This window comes from Pseudochaenichthys georgianus, chromosome 3 (assembly GCF_902827115.2).
Source record: "Pseudochaenichthys georgianus chromosome 3, fPseGeo1.2, whole genome shotgun sequence".
Lineage (NCBI taxonomy): Eukaryota > Metazoa > Chordata > Actinopteri > Perciformes > Channichthyidae > Pseudochaenichthys > Pseudochaenichthys georgianus.
Genome location: NC_047505.1, coordinates 21,582,145 through 21,600,109, shown reverse-complemented (window position 1 = coordinate 21,600,109; position 17,965 = coordinate 21,582,145). Strand labels below are relative to the sequence as shown.

General features: G+C 42.9%; 1 protein-coding gene across 1 annotated transcript in view; it reads left to right on the top strand.

Annotated features, from left to right (window-relative positions):
- The window catches only part of kcnq1.1 (potassium voltage-gated channel, KQT-like subfamily, member 1.1), a 62,618-nt gene that overhangs the window by 7,528 nt on the left and 37,125 nt on the right, over positions 1-17,965 (top strand). Inside the window, exons 3-5 of the mRNA XM_034102702.1 lie at positions 11,949-12,075; positions 12,547-12,625; positions 14,020-14,116. Of these exons, the coding sequence (XP_033958593.1) occupies positions 11,949-12,075; positions 12,547-12,625; positions 14,020-14,116 (303 nt within the window). The remainder of the gene's footprint in view (positions 1-11,948; positions 12,076-12,546; positions 12,626-14,019; positions 14,117-17,965) is intronic.

The following is a 17,965-nucleotide window of genomic DNA, read 5'->3' as shown; positions in this document are numbered from 1 at the left end:
TTCAACATGTTGAATCGGCCATGCATCGGGTCTGGCAGTCGGACCAAATAATCACTCTGATTGGCTGTTCAGCTAGCAAATCAGTGCATGAGAAGCGAAGCGGAAGTGAGGGACGTAAACAAACGATTTAAGAAGGCACACACAGACTGCTATTCATTTTCATCTCATCATGGCGATCTGGAATGATGCAAACGAAGACCTGCTCATCACCTTGATCCAGGAGAGGCCAGCTCTGTATGATATTACGGAGAAAAGATACTCTTCTTCTTCTCTGTCTTCCGGTTGTTGCCTCTTTTGAATGACGAATACACACTACCGCCGCCTGCTGGTAAGGAGAGTTATTGCCACTCACGCACTGAAGTCGGTGCGGTGTGTTCCCGTGCGACACATGGCCAAAACGCAGGAGAACACGGCCAGGCAACAGCCGACTTCAGCGTCGGCTAGTCCTCTGGTGACTGCTTGGTGTGTCAGGGCCTTTAGGCTGAAAAGCAAACTGCCTGCAGTTTGCTTTTCATACTGGAACAAGAAAGCAGCGGAGAAGTAACGGGGCAGAAACCCTCCTTTTTACGCAGCGGTCCAGACATACACATCAAACGGCAAAACATATTCAGTGTGCAGTTCCTTTGGCATAAGGGCAGGGATATCTAGATACTTTCCAAGGTCTGACATCATGAATTGAGCTACTTTTAAAGCAAGCAACGATGTTTTCAAATATGTAATCAAAGAGGTCCGCAAAAATACTATCGGCCAATCAGATTGCTTGATTTGACTTGTCAGTTTTATAAATATATTTACATTTCTTCTGTTACGAAACAAACTTACAAAGCATAAAATGGAAACATTTAAGATTAACTTCGACCTCCGGGGGGTCTTACTATGGAGGAGTGGATTGAGCAGTGCCTATCTCCAGAAAAAAAAGCACCTAAACGACGACATGCAGAGCTACGTGAAGAGCAGGTAGACCAACTGGAAAAGTAGCACCATTCAAAAGCTTTCTGATGCAGGTCTTGAAACAAAGCAGAGAAAGTATGACCGTTAGTGGCCACAGGTGCGAAAGCTCTCTCCAGAGCTACTGGAAGCCAAATCTCGGGGACCGGAGAAAGTGGAGCAATATTCTCACCACGCCAAGCAACAGCCTAGAACAACCTCAACAAGTAACCACGTAAGCCATGCTACTGATGCTGGACAGGTTTTCAGTGGGTGCAACATACAAATGAATGTAAATAAATAGCCAAATAATGAATCAACGCTCTCTGTCTAATATGTTCGCTAGCTGTTAGTGTTGTTGCATAGCAACCACCTCGCACTATGTTTCGCGCAGAAGGCAACGGAGGGACTATTTTATTTGGAACATCATTATTTACTAATAAAAACTATTTAAATTAGAGTGTGTATTTTTTTTTCATATTGCCACACTTGGTAACCGTTTTATAAAAGCAATAGCTCACTTCAGGCCGTGATATATGCTCATTATATCACAGCTAAGGGGGTTGTCGACCCTCCGCTTCGCGTCGGGCCGAACCACGCCCCTTAGCTGTGATATAATGAGCATATACCACGGCCTGTCGTGAGCTATTTCTTAATTAGACCACAAGGTGGCTTTATGATATTCATAGATGTTGCTGTTGTAGTGATTATGTATGGGGTAAATTAGCTTGGTAAAAAACACGAGAATAACTAAATTCTTTAAAGTTACTTAACTTTTTCTTTTATTACCAGGAACAGTGCTTATTAATCGCCATTTTGTTTTACATTTCTCTGGCAACTGACTTGCATGTTGGCCGCCTGTCTTATTTTCTCCAGGACACACTGCAGCTACAATCAGAATAAGCTCCTAAACATCAGGACATGATGTACTTTATAATCAACTTCCATACAATACCAAACAGTAACCTAGCCATTGCATTATTCCCTATATATTTAGAGTTATCAGGTTTCATTTAGATGTAAATGTATTTGTCTTTATTTTCTTTCTAACCTACTGTTTTCACTTACCTGTTCAACGCTGCTGTACCACCAAGTGTATACATTTGTCAAATTAAGTGCTTAATGATGCAATTCAATATAAATAGAGTAAAAACATGCATTCCAATAGTAGCAGGTATACACAATGATAGTATTTAGCTGTGTTGCCAGAGATCAGGCTTTGTGGCTTCTCATAATTGCAGTTGTGCTACCTCTTAACTTAATGTGTTCAGGTTAAATAGGTTCAGGTGAATAAGTCATCCCACTTTATTCAATAGGACGATTATTCCAGTATCTGGTAGGTCTGACTGAGAATGCTGTTTGCTCTTTTGTGAACACAGTCCCCTCTGGTAGATGCCCTTGTTGACCTGCTGCTATTATCCTTCTGCATTAAGAATTGACTAAGTGTGGGAGGTGCACGCCAATGTAAAACCTTGAAGACAGAAAATTGAGAAACTGTACTTCGAGGTAAATTCTTGACTAATTCGTATGCTGCTCTCCTGCAACTGCAGTCTGCGGATATATACCGGATCTCTGTTGTGGGGCAGACCAGGGTTATATAAAGTTTTATATAATAAGATACTTTTCTCCTTTTTAGACTCTCCGGGTCTCTTTTTCCTTAAAAAATCAGCACTACCGAGATATTTTTTCTCAACTCATGCAGTGGTGTGAAGCAATCAGAGATTGAAAGACTGAAATCTGAAAGTAATCCTTGCAGGAGCTAAGGAGAGAAAAGAGAAGAATAGCTTTAACTCCAGCTCCACATCTAATGATACTCCCATAAAGATTATATAGATCAGTGTAGCACTTGGACAAAACTATAGGTTACTTACGTAACCCCAGTACTGAGAGTAACATGAAGTGAGATGTCTCACTATGGGATGCGCCTCATCGCGGAGCAAACAGAAGCATCAATCTCATTACGCCAATCCTGATTGGCTGGTGATCTTGACGTCAGCGAACCTATAGTTCTCATTCATAACACTCCGTTCGATGTCTCACTATGGGATATTGTAGCTCTCGTATTGCCAGACGAGCTTATCTCGAAGATCACCGATCAACCAGAATTTAACAGGTGGAGTCCCGACTCAACAAGGTGCCCAGCATTGCTCGGGCCACGCTTGGAGCGGAGACGTCTAGCCTGTAAAAGCGGACAAAAGTGAGCGGCGAGGACCAGCTTGCCGCTGCACAGATGTCTTGGATGGAAACACCCTTGAACAAAGCCCAGGATGTAGCCAGGCCCCGAGTCGAGTGAGCCCGCAGACCTGAAGGTGCTTGCAGATTCTGACTCGTATAGGCCAAAGCAATCGCCTCCACGATCCAGTGTGAGAGCCGTTGCTTAGTAACAGGCTTGCCCTTGTGAGGGTTAGCCCAGGACACGAAGAGTTGGTCATTAAGACGAAGCTCTTTTGATCTGTCCATATATGTGTGCAAAGCCCGGACTGGACACAACAGATCCTGCTGCTGCTCCCCGGAGGAAACCAGCTGCGGAGGAAATGCCTCAATGTCAATCGGGGTACACGAACCAACCACCTTTGGTGTAAAGGCAGGGTTGGGTTTCAACAACACTCTCGTTTGCCCTGGGGCGAACTGAGTGCATGAGGGATGTACAGACAGTGCATGGATATCGCTGACCCGCTTGGCGGATGCCAGGGCCAGTAACAGCACTGTCTTGAGTGACAGATGTTTCATGTCAGCTCCTTCCAGGGGTTCAAATGGGGTCATTCTGAGCCCATTTAAAACCACTGCCAGGTCCCATAAGGGCACCAGCGACCTGGAGACAGGGAGGAGCCTGCGAGTTCCCTTCATAAAACGGCAAACCAAAGGATGTTGGCTAGCCGTCTTACCCTCAAAGCCCACATGGCATGCAGCAATAGCAGCCAGGTACACCTTGATCGTGGAGAAAGCTCTGTGTTTATCGATCAAGTCCTGTAGAAATGATAAAATCACCCCGACAGGACATTGAAAAGAGATGTGTCCTTCTTGAAGGCACCACTCCTCAAACACCCTCCACTTACAGTCGTAAAGAGACCTGGTGGAGGAAGCTCTCGCACTCTGAATAGTGTTTATCACCTTCTGAGGGAGTCCCACTGTATTCAGATTGTACCACTCACGGGTCAGGCCCATAGTGCCCCGCGCTCTGGTCGTGGGTGAAGGATCGCCCCCCCCGCCTGAGACAATCTGTCCCTGCGTGGTGGGGGCTGCCATGGCTGCCCGCACAACAGCTGATATATCTCCGCCAGCCAGTACATTGCAGGCCAGTGCGGAAACATCAGAGTAAGTGTGTGGCGTTGCTCCTTCACTCTGGCCAGAGTTGGGGTAACAGAACCAGGGGTGGGAACGCGTACAGAGGACCCGGAGGTCGATCGTGTACGAGTGCGTCCCCGCCTAACAGTGCGTTTAAATCGTGCATTAAAGAGAACAGCTGTCATTGAGCATTTTTTCTTTATGCGAATAGATTTAACGCGGCTCCGCCGTAACGCACCCACAGCGGACTCTCGATCCTTGGATGAGGAGTCCAGTCTGCATAGAGTGGTGCACCTTTTGACAGTAATTCTGTCCCGAGGTGCATAACTCCCGGTACCTGTATCGCTCTCAGAGAGAGGAGACGTCTGCCGCTCCAAGGGATCAGTTTGTGTGCCAGTGTGTGTGACTGGAGACAACGCAAACTCCCTTGGCGGTTCATACACGATATCGTGTTGTCTGTCCTCGCGAGGACATGGTGTCCTCTGAGAGAAGGCAGGAAGCGTTTTAGGGTGGGGAACACCGCTAAAATCTCCGGGTAGTTTACGTGTGCCCGCTGGAGGTCTCTGCTCTAGAGACCTCTCACCGGGCGACCTTCGTAAATACCCTATCAGCCTGTCTGACCTGCGTCCGTGGTGACCACCTTCCGTGAAAGGACAGCACCCGTAGGCGCGTCCCGCACTAGAAAAGTCGGGTGTAGTGCCACTACCCATTACATAATAACCAATACTCTCCACACGCCGTGGCGCGCGGGGTTTAGTTTTATTATGAGACCCATGTTGAGCGGGTGCTTTACGAGGACATTTCTCTGCGTAATCTGACTCTGCTCGGCGGGCATTATAGATAAAACCCCTTCTCTGGAGAGAGAGAACCTCTCTCTCCAGAGAAGGGATTGACTCTCTCTGGGCTTGTGAAAACAGATAATGTGTAACTGTTTTGAGAAACCCAGGCAGATGTCGTGAGTATCTCCTGCTGTATGCTCCTTAGAGCCAGCTGAGATGTCACGCTTACGGCTCCAGCCGGCACTGCGCATGCGCGTGACGGTGGTGCCTTTGCACACGGCCTGCAGGTCCATGCTCAGACCGGGCGAAGCTGGTGTGCTGTCGCCCGGGAGAGCAGCCCTCGCTCCAGGCTTTGCAGCCTGGGCCGATGACATGAAGGTGTCCTCTTCTTGTTCATCTGACTCGGACAGGAGGAACGCCAGGCCGTCCTCCTCATCGTCCTCCTCATAATCCAACTCGAGGACATACTCCGTGGGTGAGACCATGGTGAGGTCTAACCGGGAGCCCCAGCTTGGTAAAGCGCAGGAATCCGTTCCCGCGTGTCTTGTCGTCACCGGGTCCCGGCCTGCCAGGGCGCGGGATTCCGGTTCTGAGGCCATCGCTGATAATGAGCCCCAGACCGACACGGAGAGGGGTTCGCTCTCTGTGGCGGACGCCCCCGTGTCTTGACTGCCGGCCGGCGGGTCCATGGACATGGGGGGGTCCTGTTCCGACAGGCTAGCTTGTCTCGCTAGCCGTCGGCGGAGGCTCTTGACTGTGAAGCGGACACAATGTCCGCATGAGTCGGGGTTGTCGATAGCGCCTCGGGCGTGTTCCAGCCCGAGGCAGGACGAACAGACCTGGTGTGTGTCTGTGCCCGAGATCTTCAACCCGCAGCCGCAGAGTCGAGCCACCGAGTCCCTGACTCCTCTGGTGTGAGGGAGAGGGGCGTCCATCTTGGTCGCCTCGTGGCGTGGAGAGGGCTCTCGACAGGTGGGACGGGAGAAAAAGGTATTACCACCTTGTCCTTAATCCGGAGAAAAAGGACGGTGTGGGTCTTTTATTCCCGGAGAATACTGACTGTGCATGTCACCTATCATGTCACCTATCATGCTATTTTTAGGCAATAGCATTGGTCTCAGATATATACAAATATATAAGAAAACATGTCTATGAAGTGTTTTGCTCAAAATACCAAACAGATCACCCATTCTAGCCACACCTCATATCCCTCTATTTCACTTTATGTTACTAAAGTGCTGATTCTGGGTATAAAGCTTTAAAAATAATAATAATACAGTTTTTTTTTTAAAACGTATGCCTGCTCATGCGGGAGATTTCTAGGAATGCAAAGCCATATCAAGTTCCAAACCACATCAAGGATTATTTCTGAAACAGTATGGAGCTCAAATGCTTTTTCTCTTGCAGGTTTACCACAGCTCTGACTGTTAGCAATGCTTGCTAATGTAAACAAAGACCATATTACGTCCAAAACGTTGCGCATTGTTTCTGATAGCAACGTTTCTGATAGTGCCGTGGGACCACATTTCCGATATTACGTCATATCGGACGCAAATCTGGATCAGCTCCGTTGTACCCCCGTTTTTAGAGATTTGGGTACGGAGGAAAAGAGAGAGGGTTTTATTTGTTGACGCTGCGTGAGTTCCCTGACACATCGATTTAAAGGGGACCTATCATGCATTTTGCATGATAGGTCCCCTTTAAATTGACTAACATTTTGGTGCATAACAAACTACATTTTCTCATTTAACCAATGAAGGTCATGACAAAAGGTTTAACTGTCAAGTTTCACACCCTGTGTCTGTAGCGATGCTCCAGAAGGTAGCAGTGCACCAATATATGGGCCCCAGGTATCATGATAAATAAATAAAAAAATCATCAGCTTTATGGATATTTTACGGGGTAGCATACATCCAAAGATTGCCTCAAGGATTTGCGAGAATGTTTTAAGGCAACACACGAATGTATACAATTGCTGTGTGTGCAGGAAATGTTTTAGTGTACTGTATCTTTAATGATCCTGGTCACTGGTCCATGAACGACAGATACAAGCAGAGTGATTGAGATGTGAAAGAATCATAATCTCCATCTTATCGACATGTTGCATTGTTTACACAGAAGATGAAGCCTGCAGCCTTGTCTCCTGATCTGGTCTTTCACCATCTGCTCTGCACTTCTGTCTCTGTCTGTTGGCTGGCATCTGCAAACAGACCTGACTCTCATCTTCTGATAGTTTTGTTCCCGTTCCATATCAAACAGCGAAGACAAAAAAAAGAGGATGCTTGTAAAACAATGCAGTTAAAAGACATTGACAATGCTTTTTGAAATAAAACACATGTTGGATAACCTTGTTACTATAAAAGTTTGTATATTTTCAATGGCATCACTATGATATTGGGGATGTTGCTGAAACAACATATAACAAACAGTTTCTTTTGTTTGAAAAGCAATTTCAAAGGTTTGACTCTCCTAACCGCTGCCTCACAAAAAAACAATTTAGGGACACTTTATTTGTAACTGCATCGACTTCCCACTCTGCAAACATTTTCAGGGCGTCCCGCTGGCCTAAGAGGGCGAAGGTTCTTCTTTCAAAGTCAATAGTAAATGGGATCAACTTAACCCTGAGAACTAGCTGCTGAGCACAGGAACTGTTTGTGATGGGTGAGTCACTCAAGCCCAAACAAAAGAAAAACCCCAAGAAAGGATAAAAAGGACTTGGAGATGTTCTTTGCGGCGGCCTGGAGTGTGCCACATGTGACAAGTTCACCTTGGCCCGATGATAATGGGATAAAATGGTCATGGTGTTTCATGAGCCGGCATATAATCTGAAATCCTACAGGTTCATTGGATTCACAGATTCAAGCTCGAGTCAGACCTATAATCATGAGGAAAAGTGAACAGAACATTTGTAAATAAATACCTCAATATCATGAAATATGCATCTTATGGCAAATGTGTTTCTGTCTTAAGTTTACCCTGGAGATATTTAATCTTCTTATTATTCTCTTCGACAGAGATTATGAATAATTAATATTTGCCACGCTACTAAACCAACCAAAATCTCAAACACTCATCTCTTTCCATCCTCAATCCCAAAGGGGTTGTTTTTGTACTTTTTGCTTTCTAGTTAAGATATTTACTGTGACCCCGCCACTCTTTCATTCTCTCCTCCCCACACCACAAAAGCATCTTCTTTGTGTTGTTTCTTTTTTCCTTCACACTCAAGGTCAACTACTCTGTTCTTTACTTGGAGATGCAGTGTTTGCTGACAGTGTTTGTAGTAGTGTGTTTGGCCAGATGCTTGGCAGCTAGCCCAAAGGCTCCACGTTCCCAAAAGGGCTTGTTTGTTGTTTGGATCCAAAAATGAGTGTAAGTTTTAAAAAGTAAAGCTATACATTATTTATTTATGGTTTAGTTGATGAGACGGAACCAACAGCTATCCAATGCAAATATGAAAGCGCTTATTCCCTAGAACGGCTTTCGCAAAACTTAGAGATTACAATAGTGAATTTGGAAGGAATGCGGAGAGATACGTGACTTCAAATGAGTTTATTGGAAAAAGGAGGATGAACGGGAGGGTTGGGGAGAGTGGGATGAAGGGGGAAAAGATTGAAGAGAGGGATGAAATGAAGGTCGAGCAAGAGGGGATGAACCGAGAGTGAAATGGGGATCCATGATGGGTTTATGTCAAAAGATGTTGTGGATGGAATGAGACTCCGGAATGACCAGAAGAGGCATCCGAGCTATGTTGTCCCCCTTTTGGTTCCTTTTACATGTGGAAAAGGTGAGGAAGTAGAGAAGGGGGATTTGATGGGTGAAGGATGTGAGAACCAATTATTGGAAAGAATATAGGGGTGAGGTTTAGGTAGATGGATGCTATTCAGTATTGGTTTCTGTTCTTTCATTTTCACATTGCTAACCAGGTGTCATAAAGCTGTTAACCACTGAGATTGAATGTTTTAACCCCAAAAAATTGTTATCAGTAGTCAGGCTTAGAGAATAACGGATTGCAGGTAACGGAATGACATAATCATTCTGGTCCTCACCTACAAAGTCCTCACCTACACCATCTGGCCCCCCATTATCTCACAAACCTTCTCACTCCTTATCAACCGCCACGGTCCCTCAGATCCACCGCAGCCGGACTCCTATCCATTCCCACATTCACACTCTGCAGCTTTGGGGACAGAGCCTTCTCAGTGGCAGCTCCTAGGCTCTGGAATTCCCTCCCCCAAGATCTCCGTGACTCTGAGTCCCTCACAGTCTTTCAGTCCCGCCTCAAAACACATCTTTTCAACTCTGTCTACCCATAAGCCCCCCCCCCCTCTCAATCAACTTCCTCTTGACTGCCTTTTTATTTATTTTTTATTTTACTATACTTACTTGTTTGCCTGTCCTTGTTTGTCTACCCTCCCTCATACTGTAAAGCGTCTTTGAGTTGTGAAAAGCGTTATATAAATAAAATGCATTATTATTATTATTATTATTATTATTATTATTATCAGGATACAGAAATAGGTAACTGTTACAACCTTACAGTTACATAAAAAAACAAGTTATCAGTTTACTGTTACATTTTTAAAAGGTGGGGATTACTAGCACGATTACAATGTTCCAATACTTTTTATATTAAAGAACCACATGAGATGAGTCTGAAATGAGTCTCGAGTGAGACCACAGATAATCTTCCAGGTAATCATCGAGGTCTCTAGTTCAAAGAATGCTTTTACTGACTGAACTTTTCGAAATCATTTTGTGTTCAATCTGACTCTGAATATGTCACTGCAGGATTTTAAAATACATAATGTCCAGGCATGACATGAACATTGATACCCACTGTAAACATATTAAAAGTATTTTTGCTACACTCAGTCATTTCATGCTAGGGCCAATAGTACAGCCTGTATTAGCTGAATGTAGATGAAGGCAGCAAATAGCCTTGGCTGCACAATGCATTTGAAATTTGAAAAGTAATCAGGTTACATTATGTTTATTGTGATACTTAAGTTAGGTTACTGATTCATTTTGTACAGGTCCTTTATAATTGGAATGTAGCAGACAATTCAAATGTCAAGCCAACATCTGGTGTTAAAGTTGTGTTATAGAGGGATCCAGCAGGTAAATGGACCATGGAGTAGACTTCTCTTTCCAAGGTCACAATGAAGTGCTCACAGCCACTCTCTTGATTCTCCTCTACGCCTGTTCCTACTACCTTTCTGTTTGTTAATGTGTTGCTTCCTCGGATAGACAACTTGTTTTTCAACCTTGAAGTAGAAATCCTCAGTGAAGAAGTTACGGAATACAATATCGTAGATATTTGCTGCCAAGAACACATTTTAACATATTATTTATCCAATTTATGTTTAACAAGATGTGCCATTTTTGTATTCACTGCCATTTAAATCTCTGGCTGCCATGAATACAAATGCATCCAATAATTCCAAGCTGGAAACATCTCTTGCTGCACAGCATGCCACATCTTGTGCCTGATTCCCCCCAGGCTGTTCCTCCCATAATTCACTGCAAAATGATCAAGTCACCATTAAAAATCTATGAAAGAGCATTGAGTCACTTTCAGACAGCTTCATTTCCAAATACAAGTCAATGATTTAGAGACGTGTGGCGGTATTAGCATTCTCATTCACACCAGTTCATTCATTTCTACGTGTTGATGTAATTGTGTGCTGTAATAGATTTGATCAAATCCATTAGTCCTCAATGAGCACTGAAAGAACCTTGCAGTACATGGAATTGAAATGGAGCAGCTTTCATTGAGAAGCTTTCATTGAATAATCTTCATGTTAAGCATTGGACACCTGCTGTTTGGGCTAATTTCAGTTAGTGTTATGCAAATTAGAAATAACAAAGAGAAAATTAAATTATACAGAATTATCAATCAATCAATCAATCAATCAATGTTTATTTATATAGCCCAATATCACAAATGTTACATTTGTCTCAGTGGTCTTCACAGTGTGTACAGAATATCAGTATGACAATACGACACCCTCTGTCCTTAGACCCTCACATCGTACAAGGAAAAACTTCCAAAGAAAACCCAGTTTAAAGGGAAAAATGGGAGAAACCTCAGGGAGAGCAGCAGAGGAGGGATCCCTCTCCCAGGACGGACAGACGTGCAATAGATGCCGTGCGTAAATTGAAAAGATAATACATTTGCAACATAGGTAGTCCAAATGTTTGGAAATGCATGTGTGTATAATAGGAAGATGAATCCACGAGGATATCCATCCAGGACCGATGATCCAGGACCACAGCCACGACTCAAGATCCAGCGCTCGCGATCCAGGACACAGGACCGCAGGATCATCCATGACTCCGGATCCCAGCGTATATAGACACCAAAAAGAAAGACATTTGGGGAAGCTGAGTTAATCGGAACATGAGTGTACACGGGTATAGACAGAGAGAAGGAAGAAGTAAGATGTCCCCCGACAAACTAAGCCTATATCAGCAAAACTAGGGGCTGAATCTAATCAGCCCTAACTATAAGCTTTATCAAAAAGGAAGGTCTTAAGCGCACTCTTAAAAACGGATAGGGTGTCTGCCGCCAAACTTTTTATTACAGAATCACTTTTTCCATCTACCAGATCCAGCTTCATGTAGCAGCGGAAATGGAAAATAAATCAATGTATTAACAGAAATGAAACGGAGACAGATGATCCAGCTGCTGATTGAGAATCAATAATCCTTAATGAATTGCTGTGACAGCTTTAATGGGAGAAGCTGCACTTAACAGACAAATAGGAAGTTTAGAGAACAGTTGTGCAACCGTCGTATCTACAATTAAACAATATCTGTTTTTGAAGCACTTTTCTGATGTCTGAGCAGCTGTTTAGGTGTTTTTGCACTCAATAGCCTGCAACAACACCCCATTCGTTTTTTCCACCTGTCCTTCTCCCTCATTGGTCTGTTCTGTTTCCCTAATTTCCCCAACAGGAGATTGTCCTTGTGGTGTTCTTCGGTGTGGAGTATTTTGTCCGCCTCTGGTCAGCAGGCTGCCGCAGTAAATATGTTGGCATCTGCGGCCGACTACGCTTTGCCAGGAAGCCGATATCCATTATAGGTGGGAACACAACCCCCATACACACTCATATCTATGCACTTGCACAAAAACACATATCGCTCCCTACCCACACACAGTACTTAAACAATATCTATATCCTGAGCCTCTTCCCAAAATGAGATATCTCAGACAAATTCAGTGTGAAATTAAAACTGTCACTGCAATTATTTTCTACCTTCGGCTTTTTATTCTTAAAATTGGAACCTCCAGGTGATATTTGTTTTTAAATAAGCAGCAATAAGTATTAGCATTAATATTATTGGTAACCCTTTTGACTTCAATTAATTTATAGAATCATTTTTTTTTAAAGAAAACCAAAGATAGCTTCTTAATAGAGTACTTCCCATCTACTTTCTTTTACAACATTACAGAGGACAATGCTTGCTTTTGATATGCTGAACTTCTGTATAATGAAAGCCTGCTCTCTTGTGCCTTGTTGTACTTACAGCCTCTTATTCTCTATCTTTATAGATCTGATTGTAGTTGCTGCCTCGATTATTGTGCTGTCGGTGGGCTCCAAAGGCCAGGTTTTTGCCACCTCAGCTGTAAGGTAAGAGGCATTGTATACGGCCAAACGTATGTAGGCACCTTTATTTTACTTCTAGTGCGGGGGTTGTTTTTCAGTGTTGGAGTTAGGCCCCATGGTTCAAATTAAGAACTGGAATAGCACTCTGAGGGCAACCTCCGCAAAGGCCATACGGGATATCCCTTCTCCTCAGGTGGCCCCATTTCGGATCGTTCTTCAGACATTGCTGTGTTCATGAGCTTTAAGTGGCAATGTGGAAACAACACAGAAGCCATGTACTGTAGGCGTATTTTACTGTATTTCTCAAAGTATTTCCAGTATTTAAATGACAGCAGAGAGCAAAGGAAATGGACCTAGTGAGCCATCGGTTGTTTTTGAACATTTTTGGAAACCTTCCAACATTCATATTTTCCCAGTCGGTGATGTATTATTCAAATGTTAACAGCAGAAATACTTTAAGATTGTGACTAAAATCCTTTTGACAAATCGCGCCAAACACATAACCTCCTTAGTGGTGTTGAATATCTTGACAATACACCATACAAGGTTATTTGAGACAGTTGTGTCCTAACGTTGTTGTGACAGTTTGGGAAAGGCCATTTCCCTTTTCAACATCACAATGCTCCACTGCACAAAACCAGGTCACATAAAGGGATGTTGTTTCCAGTTACCTGAGGAAGGATTTGCCTGAGATCTACAGCACCCTGACCTTAACCCATCTAACACCTTGGGATGAATTGGCCTATGGTGACATCATGAAAGAGCAAATCCTGCCACGAGGCTTCATGAGGAAAGCTGTTACAGGAGCAGAATAATGCCCTTTTTTTTTTTTTAACCTTTATTTATACAGATAAATCCCATTGAGATCATTGATCTCTTTTTCAAGGGAGACCTGCTCAAGTAGTTCCACATGAAACATAAAAACATAAATAGAACAACAAAAGGACATCATACAGCATCATTTACATAATTATCCACATAAACAGGTACCAATAGCTTCCGATTGACTAGCATCTAACCGAGCTTTAAAAACATTTAGTGGCACCAGATTGTTCAGTTTCCATTTAATTTGCAGACTATTCCAAGACAGAGGAGCTGCGCATCTAAAAGCTGTCCTCCCTAAGACAGTCCTAGCAGTTGGCACATTTAATAAAACCACTGCATTCGATCTCAGGCAGTAGCCACTTACAATTCTCCGAGAGATCAGGGAGCAGATATAAGATGGAAGTTTCCCTAACATGGCTTTGTATATAAAAATGTATATTGTATGTATATATTAACATGGCTGTGGAATGATCACATACAGCGATACCAATTTGGGAATCCACATATTTTTGCCCTGATAATGTGCGTGTACAAACATACGTGAATTGGCCGGAATACGAGATCAGCATTTAAACAATTGTGTTATTTTTCAGAGGGATTCGATTCCTGCAGATCCTGCGAATGCTTCACGTGGATCGGCAGGGAGGAACCTGGCGTCTGCTCGGCTCTGTCGTCTTTATCCATCGCCAGGTACGCATTGCAGATTAGAAATCACTTTACATTTCCAGGTCCAAAGCATTCAAGGATTTTAGTTGTTAAAAGTAAGCTGGAGGCTTTCCGTCAGGAGATTTATAGCCTCTTCTCGTCATGTATTATGACGCTCTATTGTTCCTTTCTGTACTCTGGATTACAGCAGAAATTAATATTCAGCAGAGGCAGAAGAAAAGAGCCACTGTGCAGAGGGTTACGGCCATAATCTCCTCTGCTGAAGAGGACTGTAGCCCTCTCAGTATCATTGAGCTGAGAGATAGAGGTGTCTGTGATTATCCCCAGGGGCCACTGAGGTTGTCTTAGATGTGTAAAAACAGAGAGTGATGAAGGTGAGAGTCAGGGGGTGTTGCTCCTCCACTGCCGCCTGCAGTGATGCTGGTATTGGCCTGTGCTTATGGACATATTGCTCCTGGCTGAGGATGGTCATCAGCAGTCATTGACCTCAGCAGTGAGATATTCGGGCCCTTTCCAATAAGAAATCACTTTGCAGGAAGTAGCACCTGCTGCTATTAAGTGAACTTCAGATTCAGGATATAAAAGGTGAACGTTGCACATTTTGTGTTGTTGCGTAACCGTGAAACGTCTATCACCATGAATAATAATAGATCACGATTGCTTGTTAAGCTTTTAATATGATTAGTTTCCCTGCAAATGCACTACATCCCACTAGCAATCACCATGTGCAATAAAACAGATGGTGCACTCTTTATTAGAAGATTTAAAGCAGCATATGGGTATAAGTCATCAAATACATTTATAAAGAGACATCAGTCATGGTTACTTTTATGTTGCTTTTATTTCATCCACCATGAAAAGATTTTCAATGAAAACACTTTTGGCTTGTGACCCACAGAAAATAAAAAAGGATGTCTTTGTTGTAACCCACTTCACAGATTTAGGCTTTGGTTGTGTGCACGCATTTGTGCAGGAGTTTCTTTCTTCTTGATTTAGTTCTTCTCATATTGCTTTATTTGAATTACTTCTTAGATTCCTTAAGGAGGTGACATCTAATATATCAGAGCTAACTTGAAAAAGTCTGAAATATGTAGCAGATGTACATTTTTCTTTTACTATTCCATGAACTCTCTTGTGAACCCCTGAGATTTATTGAGCACTGGGTTGAGAGAACCTGTGATTTAGGCTACGCACATGACCGAAATAATATTGGCAAGGTGGAATTTAAATTCATATGATGTTTCTCTCCTTTATTCATCGCCTCTACCTCCCATGCATTCAAGGTAGTGGAGGATAAGAAGTAGGCACTGGTGAGGACAAATTGACCTTTTAAGTGGCTGGAGACCACTTCAGATTAGCAGGTTTCAGATTAAATTGAATATGGCGCATCTATCACAGAAATGTACAAATGGAGGCAGAGGGAGATGGTAAGTGTGTGATTAACATTTGGATAGTCCATTTTATAATAAATCCTGATTGGAAGGTGTTTTAACTGTGGTGCGTTCATTTTCATTGTTGTCACCTTGGACTACTTATTTTGACAATTAGTGTTAAACCCATAACAGCTCTTTTCACCCTACTGTGCACTACTTCTGAAATGTGTTCCTTTGTGACGTTCTGGCTATTAAATCCACACGAGACCTGAATATTTCTCTTACCCCACGCACATGAAATTGCATCGCTTCCACAGTATGTTGACAGCTAAAGTTTGAGAGTCAATAGAGTGTCAGTCACTTCCATCAGTATGAATTATTTGTTTAATTACAGCATTTAAATCCACATTGAGTACAGTGCTTATGGCTTGTAAACACAATTTGCACAGTTGCTCCCCGTTTTGTCGCTGGCAGATTATGAGCACATGTTTCCTGAATGTGTCAGCCGGGTCGCAGCCGCAGCAACACATCTATTTGACCCCATGTAGTGACTCAAATAGGTTGTACCTGAACTTTTATGTTGCAAGCAGTGATGTTTCTTGGTCAACTATTCAAGTTCAAAAGGTTCAAAAAGATGAGCTGTCAAATGAGGAAATACAGACTAAAATGCAACGTAAGAAAAAACCCATAAGGACTTCTTGGGTAGAGTAATGTAGGAATGTATATTAATGTTGTTTTGAGAAATACCAACATAGCCAATCCCTGGGTTCTTTTTGTATAATCTACTGCTACTCCCCTGGTGCTCTGGGAGTGACAGTTTTGGGCCGATATCAATCAATCAATCAATGTTTATTTATATAGCCCAATATCACAAATGTTACATTTGTCTCAGTGGTCTTCACAGTGTGTACAGAATATCAGTACGACACCCTCTGTCCTTAGACCCTCACATCGTACAAGGAAAAACTTCCGGAGAAAACCCACAGTTTAAAGGGAACATGGGAGAAACCTCAGGGAGAGCAGCAGAGGAGGAATCCCTCTCCCAGGACGGACAGACGTGCAATAGATGCCGTGTGTAAATTGAAAAGATAATACATTTGCAACATAGGTAGACCAAATGTTTGGAAATGCATGTGTGTATAATAGGAAGATGAATCCACGAGGATATCCATCCAGGACCAATGATCCAGGATCACAGCCAGGACTCAAGATCCAGGGCTCACGATGCAGGACACAGGACCGCAGGATCATCCATGACTCCGGATCCCAGCGTATATAGACACCAAAAAGAAAGACATTTGGGAAGCTGGGTTAATCGGAACATGAGAGTACACAGGTATAGACAGAGAGAAGGAAGAAGTAAGATGTCCCCCGACAAACTAAGCCTATATCAGCAAAACTAGGGGCTGAATCTAATCAGCTTTATCAAAAAGGAAGGTCTTAAGCGCACTCTTAAAAACGGATAGGGTGTCTGCCGCCCGAACACAAACTGCAAGCTGATTCCACAAATGTGGAGCTTGATAAGAAAAGGCTCTGGCTCCCATTGTACTTTTAGAGATGCTAGGGAGCCAGTGTAAGGCAGCCAGAACAGGAGTAATGTGGTCCCTTTTCCTAACTCTGGTTAGTACACGAGCCGCAGCATTTTGAATCAGCTGAAGCGACTTGACTGACTTCTTGGTACTCCCTGATAATAAGGAGTTACAATAATCCAGCCTAGAAGTAACAAATGCATGGACTAGTTTCTCTGCATCGATATACACTTGAATTTGACTGATCAGGAATTCAGTCTGATTTAGTCAAGTGAATGTTCTGCCACTCCCTGGTTTGCTATGTTTAAATTATGTTATAGGTAAGTACGAACAGAACATTCACTTAAAGACCTCTTTCACAAAGCACTATTCAAATTACAGTCAGACAGGATGAGAGCCAACACCAATTAGACCTCCTGTAAACACAGACCGCTCTTTATTGAATCTGCAATAAAATGCTTCATAATTATTGTAAATATGATGGAATAGATCAGCTGTCTGGACTTCCAAATTAATTGTAAATGAGTTAGTGCCCATCTGAATTCCCATCCAGTGATTATGAGTGAACATACTTTCAGTTTTATCTTGGCTACCCTTTTGGTTCCTGCATGAAGCAGAATAATATGCAGGATGTGTGTTACTTTAGTTATACTTTTACATCAATTGTAAAATGAGGAATACATGTACCTCATGATGTTTTGTTAATTTAGTTTTGAGATCATAAGTCATTGTTTATTTTTGTCATATGTATCAAATGTTATCCCTTTTATCCTTTTTAATCTATCGTCATGTGTCACAAAGTTTTAGATAAGACCAAAAAATAAGCATTTTAAACAAACGTCCCCTAATTGCTTTCAAATTTAATTTCATTCAATTGATTTTGGCCTTAAAGAACTCAAATAAGGATGATTGTATCATAACGTGTGCAGCTTTACAGAGAGCCGGTCTGGTCTGCTGTTGTTTATTTACAC